We start from the raw sequence: 14,009 nt of genomic DNA, 5'->3' as shown, positions 1-14,009 counted from the left end.
TGAAACCGAATTTATTGAGTTGTTACTAGACAACCTCCTCAAGCAGCATGTGGCAGAAGGAACTTGAAGTCAAAGAGTGTTAGATCTAATTATAGTGTCAGAGAGGGTTTCAGTTAAAGATGTAACTATTCTGCAACCGGTTGGTGACTGATCATACGGTACTCACTTGGGAAGCAGCTAAGTTTATGAATGTTTTATTCAGAAAAGGTTACATGTTACGTGTTTAAAAATATTTAAATGATGCGATATCAGAATGTGTTCCTAGAGTTTGAAGAATAAATAGAGTAGGAGTGAAATGGATGCATAATCTACTTAAACAAGAGATTTGTAAGAAAATGATTGTGTATAAGGAATATTGCATGTATAACGATGATGTCAGTTACGATAATAATAAGCAGCAGGCCAGAAGAGTCATAAGTGTTTTATGGAAAGCTAAGCCCGAGTATGAAAAGAAATGGGCTCTGCAAGTTAAAGACAACCCAAAAGAATTCTAGTGTTATGCTGCAAGTAAAAGAATGAATTTGAAAGAATAACTCTACTGAATGAAGATGGTATGAGGGTGACTGATGTGACTGATGTAAAAGTGATTGTTCAACTAATGAGCATCCGTTTAGTTAAAAGCTATCAACTTGGTACATGCAACAGTGAACTCACTACTACCTCTTCACCTATGAGGAAACTATTGTGGATTAGGAAGAAGTATTAGAATTGTTGTGCAAACTGAATAAGAGTTCTGCAATAAAAACCGATGAAATATCAGTATGGATGCTACAAGAGTGTTCAGCATCTGTACTGATATTCCATCAGTTTTTATTGCAGAACTCTTATTCAGTTTGTGGGAATAGCTAGCTTGAACTAGCTATATAGTTTGAGTTACAGAACAGGGAAGATTTCATAGGAGTGGAAAGAATGTATGGTAATCCCATTGCACAAGGGTGGTACAAAGATCGATGTATCCAACTATCAACCAATCAGCATCTCAGGAGTGGTGATGAAAATTTTGGAAAAGTTGGTTAGGGCTTACATTCAGAAATGGATTGACAGAGAATCTCTACTTTGCAATGAACAGCATGGGTTTACTAAGGGAAGGTCATGTTTTAGCAACTTGCTCACATTCTATAATGTTACCACTGAGTTAGACAAGGGGGAATGGATACACCATGATACTTTTGGATTTTTCTGGGGCTTTTGACAGAATACAGCATGGAATACTGTTGCATAAATTAGTGAATATGGGATTGGTTTATAAACTATTGGCATGGATTAGAGGATGGCTGACTGACAGATATCAAAAAGTGGTATATGGGGGAGGGGGCATGAATCTGCAAAAAAATTCAAGGTGACCAGTGATGTACCTCAAGGATCAGTCCTTAGTCCATTGTTATTCAATCTGTACATCAATGACATTGAGAAGGATTTGACGCATGGCATACAGCTATTTGCTGATGATGCAAAGATAGGTAAGGTAATCAGTTTTCTGCTGATATGCAGTACTTGCAAAATGATTTGTATAGGCTGGAATTGTGGGCATGTGAAAATGGCTGTCATTTCAATGTTAATAAATGTAAAGTCATGCACTTTGGTGTGATTAGATATCCAATGATGTATTATATTGGTGGAATTATGCTTGACGACTCTGATGAGGCTAGTGATCTTGGATTTTAGTAGACAGGAAGTTGAAGTTCAAGAGTTATATAGCAAAAAATTGTAAATACAACTCGGAGAATAATGGCGATGCTGAAACGAACCTTGACATGTAAAGATAAGGAAATCATTTTTCCCTCCTGAGTAGACTATTGCTTGCAGGTTTGGTCTCCTGGTTTCCATGGTAATTCTGATACAGTGGAGAGAATACAAAGGAGAGTGTCAAAAATGATCAGAATTGTAGAATACAGATTGAGAAATTGTAAGCTGCAGACACTAGCAAACAGGAAGAGGGAGTCATATGATTGAGGCTTACAACTTCTGAATGGGTCATACAGAATTTCAGTAGATGGAATTTTTCATTTTATGGAGGGTTTGTGAAAGGATGTGAGGGCATCCATGGAAGTTGAGAATGAATGCTGTCAAGTAGGGAGAGGGCTAGATTTTTATCTCATAGGGTAGTGCATGATTGGAATGGATTTCCATTGGATGTTATGTGTGAAAGTAGTGTGAATGAATTCAAGAACAGGTATGACAGCTGGTGTGAATAATATGGCCTCCCTCGATGAGTCCCTGACTCCTCTTTTAATAATAATAATTATCTCCTCTCCTGTGTACAATCTAAATCCAGTACTTTGTGAGGTTCTGAAACTGTTAAACAAAATGAAGGTCCTTAATTTTTATATTCAGTTGTGCTGTTTTTCTAACATCTGAATTAAGGTCAGTGAGACTATAGATGCAGCTTCTAGATCTGCTCCTATTTTTTTCCACATACTCTATGCAGACCATAGACATTATATAAGATCAGAGCTAATTAATCAATGACTGTCATCATGGCAGGAAGCACTGACAAGCTGCACATTATTAAGCCTGAAAAAAGTACATTGGCATTCTAGTCAGTGTAGAAACAGAAGAGAAGTTGTACTTGTTAAGCTCCACATAGATCACATGCATATTTATATGCACGTCACCATTTGCCATGTTCTTTTGAAGTTCAAGTACTTCACTCAAAAAAGAAATGAAATTTTTTAATTTGGCTGAGCTATATACACTCAAACAGATCATATCAGATTTAGTGAAATTGCATAGAATTTTTAACTTTTTTTACAAACAATTAATTTATACAAACACATTCAATTATAAATTATGTTTATGTGTCAATACTGCATTGCTTAACTTTATTTTTCTGAAAACTTGTTTTATGTACAAAACATGCTGTTTACTAATTTATCTGTTACCATGAGTAATGCTGTACCCATTGTTTTGGCATAATATGACCTTTGCACTATTAAACCATGAATCAACAAACCAACCTGTCTTTCCATGATTTCTGTTTTAGTAGTGGTAGGATTTACAGTTTCATTGGGTTCTATGTTTTGTTTGCCAAAAATGGCTGTGCTACTACCTTGATGTTGGGCCTGTCATCACGGTATACAGGGCCATCGCCAGATTAGATCGTGCCCTGGGGCGAACAATTAAATATCGCCCCTGATGGATTATAAGACAAAAATATAAGAAAATCTCCAATTGCTATTTTGTTTTTATTACAAGGGAAACATTAATACAAAACGATTACATAATATTAATTAAATGTTTTTTCTCTATGGGGATATCGCACCCAATAAAACTGCTTATAAGCTCTTCTAAATTTAAGTTATAGCTATGTCCACTTCTATGGATATAGTTGCTAGACCAATCAATCTTTCTTGGGTCATTGCTGTTTGCAAATAATTTTTAATCAGTTTAAGCTTGGAAAAACTTCTTTCCGCAATATGGCTGAACGAGCGCCCTTATTAACCCACATCTCTGTACGGTCAGTACCCTGTTGATGGTACTGACCGTATACAAACCCTGAGCCTTGGGTTGTTGGCTGGCGGTAGGTGTGTTTTGTGTGTGAGGATTTCCTCAGCGCTATAGAATGCCCTAAATTCTTGTGATTTGTGCATTTTGTCTAGACTGTTAGTGTTCCAGAAAATATGATCTGTAGTGTATTAGGCCTTTTGTGTGTGTGTGTGTATATTAACCATTGATTACTGTAGTAAGATTGTTTGTGTGTTCCTTACAAACATGTTTATGGAGTCTTTTCTCACTAGGGTTTATTGGCTGAACTCAATTAACATCTTTCCCCAAAGTGGTGGCTGCTACAATTGCAGCTTTGCTGGATTTGGTTGGGTGCTGTGGTTTGGTATGCCATTGCATACCAAACCACATTGCATACCATTGCAGGTTTCTAGCATTTGCTTTGGGTCCCATGCAGTTGGTGGTGGAAGCTTTTTTTATATATAAATTATAAGGGGCAGGTCAAATATTGTTTGCACACTCTATGGCTAGTGGAATGCGGTCAACTGCAGCTGATTAATTTACCTGGTTGCAGTGTTGGGAGCTGTGCTGTTTCAGGAAGTTGTTTTTTGTGGTTTTTTTTGTGGATAATGCATAACAGTATACATATCCACATAGGAAATGTGTTTTGCATTATGGGAGATACTGGGTTAGAAGTGCCTGGTAGCTTGCTCCACCTTTGCCACGAGTTGCCTTGGTGTTGCACTACTTACTGGATAAGATAGTACAACACTATATATTTAGTCCTGAAGATAATTTCAGGCGCAAACTTTGTTTGCTCTCACTGGGATAAAGGATTAAACTAAATCTATTATAGTCTAACCTAGTGATAAATAAATTTTCAACAAATTCCAGCAGTGTCAAAAGAAAAAAAAAAATGACCATTGTCTTGATACATGATTTTTGCAACCTGACTTTCTTCTTCCAGGGAGAAGACATTCCATGCTCTGATGTTTCATTTCCAAATCAAACTGAAAACGCCAACTTTCATCACTGGTGCTCTCTCTGCTGCATAAACCTTAAACAAGTCTTCCTCTTGTGCAAATCTCTTTCTAAGATTACTCTGGCCTTTTCCTTATTAACACCAAGCTGTACAACGAGTAGCCTAGTGGTTAGCCGTGACACAATGCTCACCTCTAGGATCAACCATGCATGGCTGACCAACGTGAGCCTGCTGGATGCCTGTTCATGGTTAATCTCTGGTACACCACCCCACCCTTGATGCAGTAGTACAGGAACAACCAATGAGCGGCTGTTTCCAAAATACTGGCACCTGCCTTCCAGTCTCCAACTATTTGCCTGCAGTCATACTGGCTTATGTTGCCATGTTTGCTGATTACATACAGAGGATAAGTTTACCCATTTATAGTTGCCACATGTGACGTTGTGCTGAATATCTAAATTGGGTTGGGGGATCCCCTAATGCCAAGCTAACTGTGTATACACTCTTGTAATCAGATTATTTAAATTAAGGTGATATTAAATCCCACATTGTTTTAAAACTGAATAAGAAACTCAAAGATTGGAATCAGAGAGTTTCATGCCGAATATAGTATAATAAACTATAAAACTATTGGTGACTATTAGCGTGAGCTAATGCAAGTAGTCCAAGTACGTAGTACAAACTCGGGCAACTCGCAGCAAAGGTGATAAAGTTCTGATCGCTATTCTTGGTATTTCCCATAATGTAAAACACATTTCCTAGGAAATGTATGCTGTTATTACGTTATGGTAGGGAGGTCACTACCCAGACCGGTTTCAGCCTTTATTGAGGCTTCATCAGTGAGTAGCTAGACCAAATTAATACCAAAGGGTATTGCGAAAAGAATTTATATATCTGCTATACGAGTTGTCAAAAAGGTTCACCCATTAAGTTACTTAAATATAAAGAGCCAATAGGCTTCATTTCAGCGATATAAACATTATTTAAATTAAGGGGATATTAAAATCCCACATTGTTTTAAAACCGAATAATAAACTCAAAGATTGGAATCAGAGAGTTTCATGCCGAATATAGCATAATAAACTATAAAAGTATCGGCGACTACTAGTGTGAGCTGATGCAAGTAGTCCAAGTACGTAGTACAAACTCGGGCAACTCGCAGCAAAGGTGGTAAAGTTCCAATCGCTATTCTTGGTATTTTCCATAATGTAAAACACATTTCCTAGGAAATGTATGCTGTTATTACATTATGGTAGGGAGGTCACTACCCAGACCGGTTTCAGCTCTTATTGAGGCTTCATCAGTGAGTAGCTAGACCAAATTAATACCAAAGGTATAGCGAAAAGAACTTATATATGCTCTGCTATATGAGTTGTCAAAATATTTTTTGCTATATATATTTATGTATATATTATCACCGGCCTGTTGTTGCCAGCCTGGTTGGAAAGCCAGAAGTTAATGAAAGTACATGTAAGAAAGTTAATATACCCACTTCCCAATCAAAAGTCTGTCAGTTCATATCATGGACATATTTTTATGATTGTCTCCTTAAGTGGGAGATTAATTTCGTTGCCCAGTGTGAGACCATCATCTTGCTTTTTTGGATGCCTGAAGAAGTTTGAAAAAGTTTCATATCTGAGTCTATAGAGGGTTTCTGGACTGTGGATGAAAATAAAAAGTGTAAAAACATTAAAATACTTATCCTGCCCACAGTACTAATGTACTATAGGCTACAATGTGTTGTGGGTAGAAGTGACATTAAAAAAAAATGTATTCAATGGTTGACAATCTAAATAGCTGGTAGACAAATAAATAAATAAAATATAGTTTTGTTTTAAATAGGAAGCAAGGACCTGTATGTTACTTAACTTTTATGACAATTTTTTATGTATAATAGTTTGTGATAAAAAGTGAATGGAGAGGATCTACAAATTTTAAAAATAGCATTATGCAATTTATGGGTGATCTCATAAATCAGGTTAATAAGTGAAATAAGTTTTATAAATAATATTAAATGGAATTATTTGATATATTTGTAATTACTAACATTTGGTGTTATATATTTTATAGCAAAGTTTAAGTGGATTTCTCAGTGTCCTTCCACAGAATTCTGGGTATATTGACTTACTGATCAAACATCACAGCCCTCCTCATCGAGATACACAGAACACACCTTTTATGACCCCACGGAAACTTTCTGCTTCTAATTCTAGTAGTATTAATTTCCTTGAAACATTGAGAGACAGTCATCCTCAAAAACCTATGCACTGCTCCAGTTATGGTTCTTTGAGGGATCAAGTTGCACGACATGGAAAACAACTACAGGAGATTCGAAACTCTGAACGCAGAGGTAGGATTGATTACAGTACCACTATAAAAGTTATTTCATGGTAACTAACTATTATATCTAATGCAGGCATTTGTACTAAAAAATTTTACCTTAACCATTAAGTAACAATTACAGAATTGACCCGCTCTTTAAAAAAATTACTTAAATATAGTTTTTGAAGTGTATTAAAATTACTAGTTTATTTTAATAGTTAATCCATATAATAAGTTAATTTTTTGTACTGAGCATGTGAGGTGTAGTAGAAATATTATACATAGGTTATTAGGTAGATAGAGAACAGGAAGCTCCTGCCTGTTGTCTTCTTCCTGATGCTCATTATTTTTATCTTTTTTTTTTCTCCTGATCCATGATTCTCCTGAAATGCATACATGACCATGCAGATCCATGCATTTCAAAAAAAGGGGATTCTGATGGTATACTACAGTAGTTCAGTCTTTAGCAAGATGGATGATCATTGTTGCCTCAGACAGGATCACTTGGTCACTGGCTGACCTTTACTTAGCTAGCTCCAGTCCAGTAGACAAGTGTCAAATTTGCCTTTAAGCAAAAGTACATGTTTTTAACATAATTGGTATACACTGCAGAGAAAATTATATCAATATTGCGATATCACTCAAACTTTTCTTAAAAAAACATCTTTTATTTGGTTGAGTCAACATTGATTCAGTTTAAGGTTGACACTTTTCAGGACATGAAGCACAAGGATTGTATTATCAAATCAGTTGCCCTGTCACTGAGCACTTTATTTATATGATGTGATTGTGCTACCATGAAGAGCAAGAATATACAGACACATGGCTAGTGCTCTGAGTACCACAGCTAGCTTTGCACATATTTGATTTAGCATTTGCATTCTCTTCTGTATTATGCTTAAAATGATTTTGTAGAGCCGTTTGTTGCAGTAACTAATTTCTTGAAGCACAAAAGTATAGACTTCATGAAGCATCATAAGTGTTCCTCCATGTAAGATGCCTGTTTGTGGTGGAGGGGAACCTCCCAGTGATGGTAATTACCCTTTTTCCATTATTCTTTTTCTCTGCTTTTCTTCCTGTATTCTTCACTTTATTTCCCCTGTCTTTTTTTACTATCTTGTCTTCTAGACTGCCATTGCTGGGATGTAATGCCTTGCTGCTGTGTTTAGTTTGTAGTATGACTCGAAAGCAGAGTCAGACCTCCAAAAAGGGGGGGATCCTGGTAGTCTTGTTAGAAGCCAAAGTAGTCTTGCACTACTTTGGCCTCTGCTTTGGCATGTTGGGTGGTCCTGAATGGCTCAGCCGGGATCAATAATTTGATGAGCTTGCCTACAGGGTTGAAGGTTGCAGTAAATCTCCTTCCCTATTGTCTCAGGGATAGCATTGGAATTCCATCCTGAGCCTGAGCACATTGATTGCTTGTCAGACGGGGGCATCCATTTGTGGCTTTGTGATAGGCAGGGAGCTCTGGTAATGAACTAAACTCCTTTTCCTAATAATGAACACTTCTTCATTCTCTTGTTTATCAGTGGCCCCCAACCATATCATGAAACCATAACAGCAACAGAAAATCAGAATAAGAAGCAGAAAACATCATATGTGGCAATCAGTACACCACTTTTCTTGATAATACACTGAACAGGGGAATGTAATCTTGGAAAAATGGCATCATTCTTCATCTAAAAGAGTTTGAAAGCATTGGCAGAATTTCCAAAGACTACAGGAGAAGCCCCTTCCATTCAGCATGTACACAGTATACATATTGAAGCATCAAGATGATCAAAAAAAAAAAGGTTCGTTCATGCAACATGTATCTGTGGAATACCTATTATGGTTAACACCCCCCCCCACACACACACACACAAAACTTTAAACTTTTGCACAGTGTAATATTAGCGTAATACCATACAAGGAGAACTGCTCTGAAATAGATCAGAGAGTGACCATGAGAAAGATAGTCATATATAGGAATGGTCAACTGGTTCCCACCAGCTGAAAAAGATGGTCCCACTCCAACAGTGGTGCACCCAGGGGCAGGGGTGGGAGAGAAGGGCTCTACTCCCCTCCCAAAAAAAAAAAAAGAAAAAGGAAAAAAACACTAGAAAATTTTCCAAAAATCTTTCCCTAATTAAAATTAATTTTTTTTATTTATGTTGTGCCATGTCTTCTATTTCTATACTATTTATGAATTAGCGGTCACATAAGGTGGGAATACCCTATAGCTCTCGGGAATCATGGCCACCGTGAACGCAAAGCAAACACAGTAGTGCTCAGTTTGCCTGAGCCGGGCCAGAGGAGATCACGGGTATCATGTATTGGCGATCACTGCAGATGCTCAGTCATAGGTCATATGCAATGTATAGTATGTGTATTCTCAAATCATCTACTCAACTCAGTACCCCCCTCCCCCCCAAGATCTTGTAGTGCAGTGAGTGTGCCACTACACTACACTAAAATCCACTAATAAAAACAAAAATGCTACAGGGGGTCAAATACATGCCTTGAGAAACATCATCCTTTCATTCAACACACTTAAACTATCAATATTTGTCAAAGAAGGTTATTTCAACTTCCCAGTAAGGCTCTGCATGATGCAGTCTTAAAGACAGTGAAAAGAAAGAATGCAAGAGCAAAACACCAAAATGCTCTAATTGTGAAGGAATTGATCCAGCTTACTCCAGTGCAAGCCAAAGGTGGAAGGATGAGAAGGAGATACAAAAAATAAACAGAGCAATGCATCACTTACCAGGAGGAAAAGAAGCAGTATACCACATCACTGGCAGCAACATCTGGTATACTGTCTGTAATATCTGGTATGCCGGCCTGGTTGACTGAGTGGTTAGTGTACCTACTCTCCAACCAATGGGCTGTGGGTTCAAATCCCACCATGGGCATGGATGTTTGTCTTTAGGTAGGAGATGAATTTCATCATTGTGAGACCACCTCCCTGCTTATTGAAGGCCTGAAGTGGCTTGAAAAAGTTCCATGTTTGGTCTCTAGAGCAGGGTTTCTGGACTATGTAAAAAAATAAATTTAAAAAATACAAAAACAAATATAAAATTAATAAAAATTGGGGAGAAAAATCCTCGCTCACCCATGGTACAAAATGTTCTATAGGTTTCCAAATAACCTTTTGTGGGTGGGATCAACATAATAAAAAAAAATAAAAATACCTTCCTACACAGAGAAGGCAGCTGTAAAGAAAGTCTCAATTTAAACTTGTATGTCAATTCTGCCTTTTCACAATTACAGCATCCCTGAATGAAAGGACTTTCTTTCCATCTCCTTAGAGCAAATTGATATGGACTCACACCTGAGGACATGAAAAAGATGGTCCCACTACACTAAAATCTATTCATAAAAAAAAAATAAATAATAATAATAATAAAAAGATGCCACAGAGGGACAAATACATGCCTTGAGACCCTTTAATAGATGGGTCTCGAGGCATGTCTTTGACCATTCAGTGAAACTATCCATATCATCTGTTGAAGTGGTATGAATACTTCTGTTTCTCCTGAATGAGATGAAATAATTCATATACCTAGTGCCCCAGAGAGAATACAATTTGATGTCTTGGATATTTTTCCTGATGGAGAAGAAATGGATACCAGCCATCCTCAATCCTCTAAAAAGAAAAAATCCAAAGCTAATAAACAACACTACACTAATAAAAACAAAACTGCTCAACACAGGAAGCCAAATGATACTACCAAAAAGAAATAATATTAACATTCCTACTATGGAATTGTCTTGGATTCCATCAAAACATTGATGGCATCAATCATTTTGCAGAATTTATGGAGACAAAAACACATGTGTTAGAGCAATTACTTATAATTAAAAAAAATAACTTCTATATTTGGCCTCTATATCAAGGTTGTCATCATCAGGAAAACATACATATGAACAAGATACAAGCTACATGACACTATTCAAATGCAAACTGAATTTAACTGACTGCTTTGTTAATCATTTATGCTATCCTGACCTCTGGTGTAAAAAAAAAAATATATATATATATATAAAAAAATCAATAAATAAAATAAATATTTTTATACTCCATATTCCATATTCTTGGAATTATTAATCCATCATTCTTATTGAGATCATGAATCAGCATCTCACAAGATTCCTTGAATTTTCTTACAAACCAGGTTTTGGTGCCTATCCAGTTATTAATTAGATGGAAGCACCATCTGTAACCCATATAGGATCCAGAACATGATGGCAGAATCCCAACAAAAGAAAACCTTAAGACAACAGGACTATAACGATGCATTCGATGTAGTTCTGCTGTAATTTTTTTAACTTTTTGGTTAATCATCTGTATGTTGTTATACTTATTATGTATAAAAAATATTTGATTTTTTTTATTTTTTTTCACCCGAGGTCAAACAAACAAGCATAAACCATTAACTTCTTCTTCTTCTTCTACGCGTTATTCCCGCTTCCTATGCAGGGTCCGCGTGTTACTAAGATGCGACTTCTTGTTAGTACTACTCCCAACCGACCCGTCGCCTGGTCTGCCGCTGGGGGGGGGGATATATTTTTGACTGTAGAGGCGTATGTTCACGGGGCCGGTTTGCCTGTTTGCGGGATGAAAAACGCCAGATAAACTGGCGGAAAAAACCCTACTGACCGTGCCCAAGACCGGCTAACTTGGCTATGCCTGAGGAAGATCCTCAAATTCCTCACGTCTACAACAGCAATCGAACCTGGGACACTCCTTCCCCAGGCATATGGTTGTGAAGCGCAAAGCCACTAGGCTAACCGCGCGGTTAAGCATAAACCATTAACAAAGCAGTTAAATTCAGCTTATTTTGTGTTGTGTAGCTTGTGTCTTGTTCATATGTGTTTTCCTGATGATGACCTCGATATAGAGGCCAAAACATCGAGTGTTATCTTCTTAATTATAAGTAAAGTAATTACTCAAACACATATGTTTTTATCCCTATAAATTCAACACAATGATTACTGACCATTGTGTAATCTTGAAAGAAAGAGTTGGTCATCAAGGCCACATTTCTGCAAAAGTATAAACCAGTGTCAACTTACACTTGGTGATGTTAAACAAGAAGCCATCTACTTTCCCATACTACATCACCTTCATTTATTATCACTCTTCCCAGTTTTGCATCATCAGCAAACAACTGAATATTTCCATCAAATCATTTCCTGTATCATTGTTGTATAAATTAAGAAAGAGGACCAAGTTACTGAGCATATGGCACTCCACCAGTCACCTGCCTTCTTGACTCCTCCATAAATCACTATTTTAAATCTTTACTTCAGTCACCCTCTAATCCAAATCACCAGATTCATATCCATCCCCATTTGTTCCAGTGTATGCATTCAAGTTCTGTGTGGAATCCTGTCAAATGCTTTTGCAGAGTCCAGCATTATCAAGTAGCAATTTCTGTTACTAATGAAAGATCACAAAGCAGATTACTAAAAAGATCTAAAAAGTAGGAAAACCATGTTGTCCTACTATGTAAAGTATCATATTCCTATCTACCCATTCCTGAATTCTGTTCTCCAATTTATTTCTCCAATACCTTAACTGCTACTTCTGAGATGCTCATTGGCATATAACTTGCTACGTCTATCTTGGAACCTCCTTTATGATATGGACTATTTTGTCCTCTTTTCACTCCACTGACAGCTTCCTGGTACTTTTGGTAACATTATCTAACCAAAATTAAAGGAGCTGATAATTCTCTTGCACATTCTTGTAATACGTGGGTTGATATGTCATCTAATTTCATAGCCGTGTTTGCATCAAGGTTCCTCAATATTTTAAGTATATCTCCATTTTGTCAACCACCCAGTATAATCACTTAGTAATTCAACTATTTGGTTTGCTTCTGTTATTTCCCTACCATCAGCACTTTTTACTCATCCTCCCATGGTCATTTTACCTTTTAATTGCAACATAGCAAAAGAAATCTAGGATTACTTTTGGCCCTATGGCTAGCTTTCTTTCATAATTAGTTTTGGCCTCCCTTACCATACAGGTCACCTTTCTCTCTCATACCTTGTGTTGCTGATGTGCATGCTGATCACAGTTTGACTTTTATTTTCTCTCCTCCACAAGTTTTTTTTTTTTTTTCAGCAATGCCTTCTTAATTATGCTATTCATCTATCTAATTCTTACTTGATTTATCTTTGACTCTGGGTATACAGTTTGATTTCTTCAAATACCCTCCCATGCATCACCATCTTTTCCCTCCAAATTCTTATGCCATAGAACTGCTGAAAGCTGACTACTCCTCAGCTTGTCATAATCACCTACTTTGTAATTCCACATATACCCCTTCTTAACAGAAAATTCTGCAGGTCTGCAATCTCCCAGGTCAAGATTACATGATCACTTTCCTCAATTGGAGGCAGCCTAGTTACTTTGCGAAGTTTTTGGCATTGAGACTACATTATTATGTAATTAAAGAGTTTAATAAAAAAAATAAGCTATTAAAACCTGACAAGTTTCATGAGTCATACAACTTGCATCAACAGGGGTACTGGTACCTAAAAGTTTTACACATTACACATACTAGATGTTTTTGATAACTTCAAAAACATCTAATATAATATAACAGTAAGATATATTTGATAAATCGGAATACAAATGGCAAATTTGTTAATTAAAAATTAATATAAATTAATTTTACATCAAAATTTCATCAAAAATTTAACTGCCACAGACCCAGAATATAACACTTGTGATACATATTTTGTGTAATTAATTGTTAATATGCTTTTGTTGTGTGAAACTTTTAGCCATACAACTTAGAAAACTTCAAAGTTCACAATTAAAAGTAAGCAATTTCTTTCACTCACTTCTAAGTAAGCAATTAAAACATTGGGTTTTAATTGCTTACCTTTATTAAACTTGTTAATTACATAATAATGTGGTCTCAATACCAAAAACTTCTCACAGAACTAATAAACCACAGAAACTTACATTTGCATATAGATTGGTTACTGTTAAGTTCTCTGATGCTATGACCAATCCAACACTCACGAACCTTATGTCTCCTCCATTACATGCTGTCTTAAGTAATTATCTCTTAGCAACTGTATAAATTCCACTTCCTTCTTTCTCTGTGACTATTCCTCCTCAGAATCTGTCTCCATAGTTGAAATTTCCCATAATAATTACTCAACCTGTACTTGTCATGGTAATTTGCAAGTGCATGTCATCTCCATTCTCTCTTATATCCACTGGATTATATCTCACTCCAGATAGCCTCAAATGCAC

At 36.5% G+C, this 14,009-nt stretch overlaps 1 protein-coding gene across 1 annotated transcript in view; it reads left to right on the top strand.

Moving 5' to 3' along the window:
• The window catches only part of LOC150108543 (KICSTOR complex protein SZT2-like), a 1,022,772-nt gene that overhangs the window by 849,592 nt on the left and 159,171 nt on the right, over positions 1-14,009 (top strand). Inside the window, exon 52 of the mRNA XM_090390485.1 lies at positions 6,497-6,776. Within this exon, the coding sequence (XP_090246611.1) occupies positions 6,497-6,776 (280 nt within the window). The remainder of the gene's footprint in view (positions 1-6,496; positions 6,777-14,009) is intronic.

The sequence above is a fragment of the Typopeltis vanoorti genome, chromosome 3 (assembly GCF_054136105.1).
Source record: "Typopeltis vanoorti isolate ZY-2024b chromosome 3, IOZ_Tvanoo_1.0, whole genome shotgun sequence".
NCBI lineage: Eukaryota > Metazoa > Arthropoda > Arachnida > Uropygi > Thelyphonidae > Typopeltis > Typopeltis vanoorti.
Note: the sequence above shows the minus strand (reverse complement) of the source record. Positions and strands in the feature narration are given on the sequence as shown.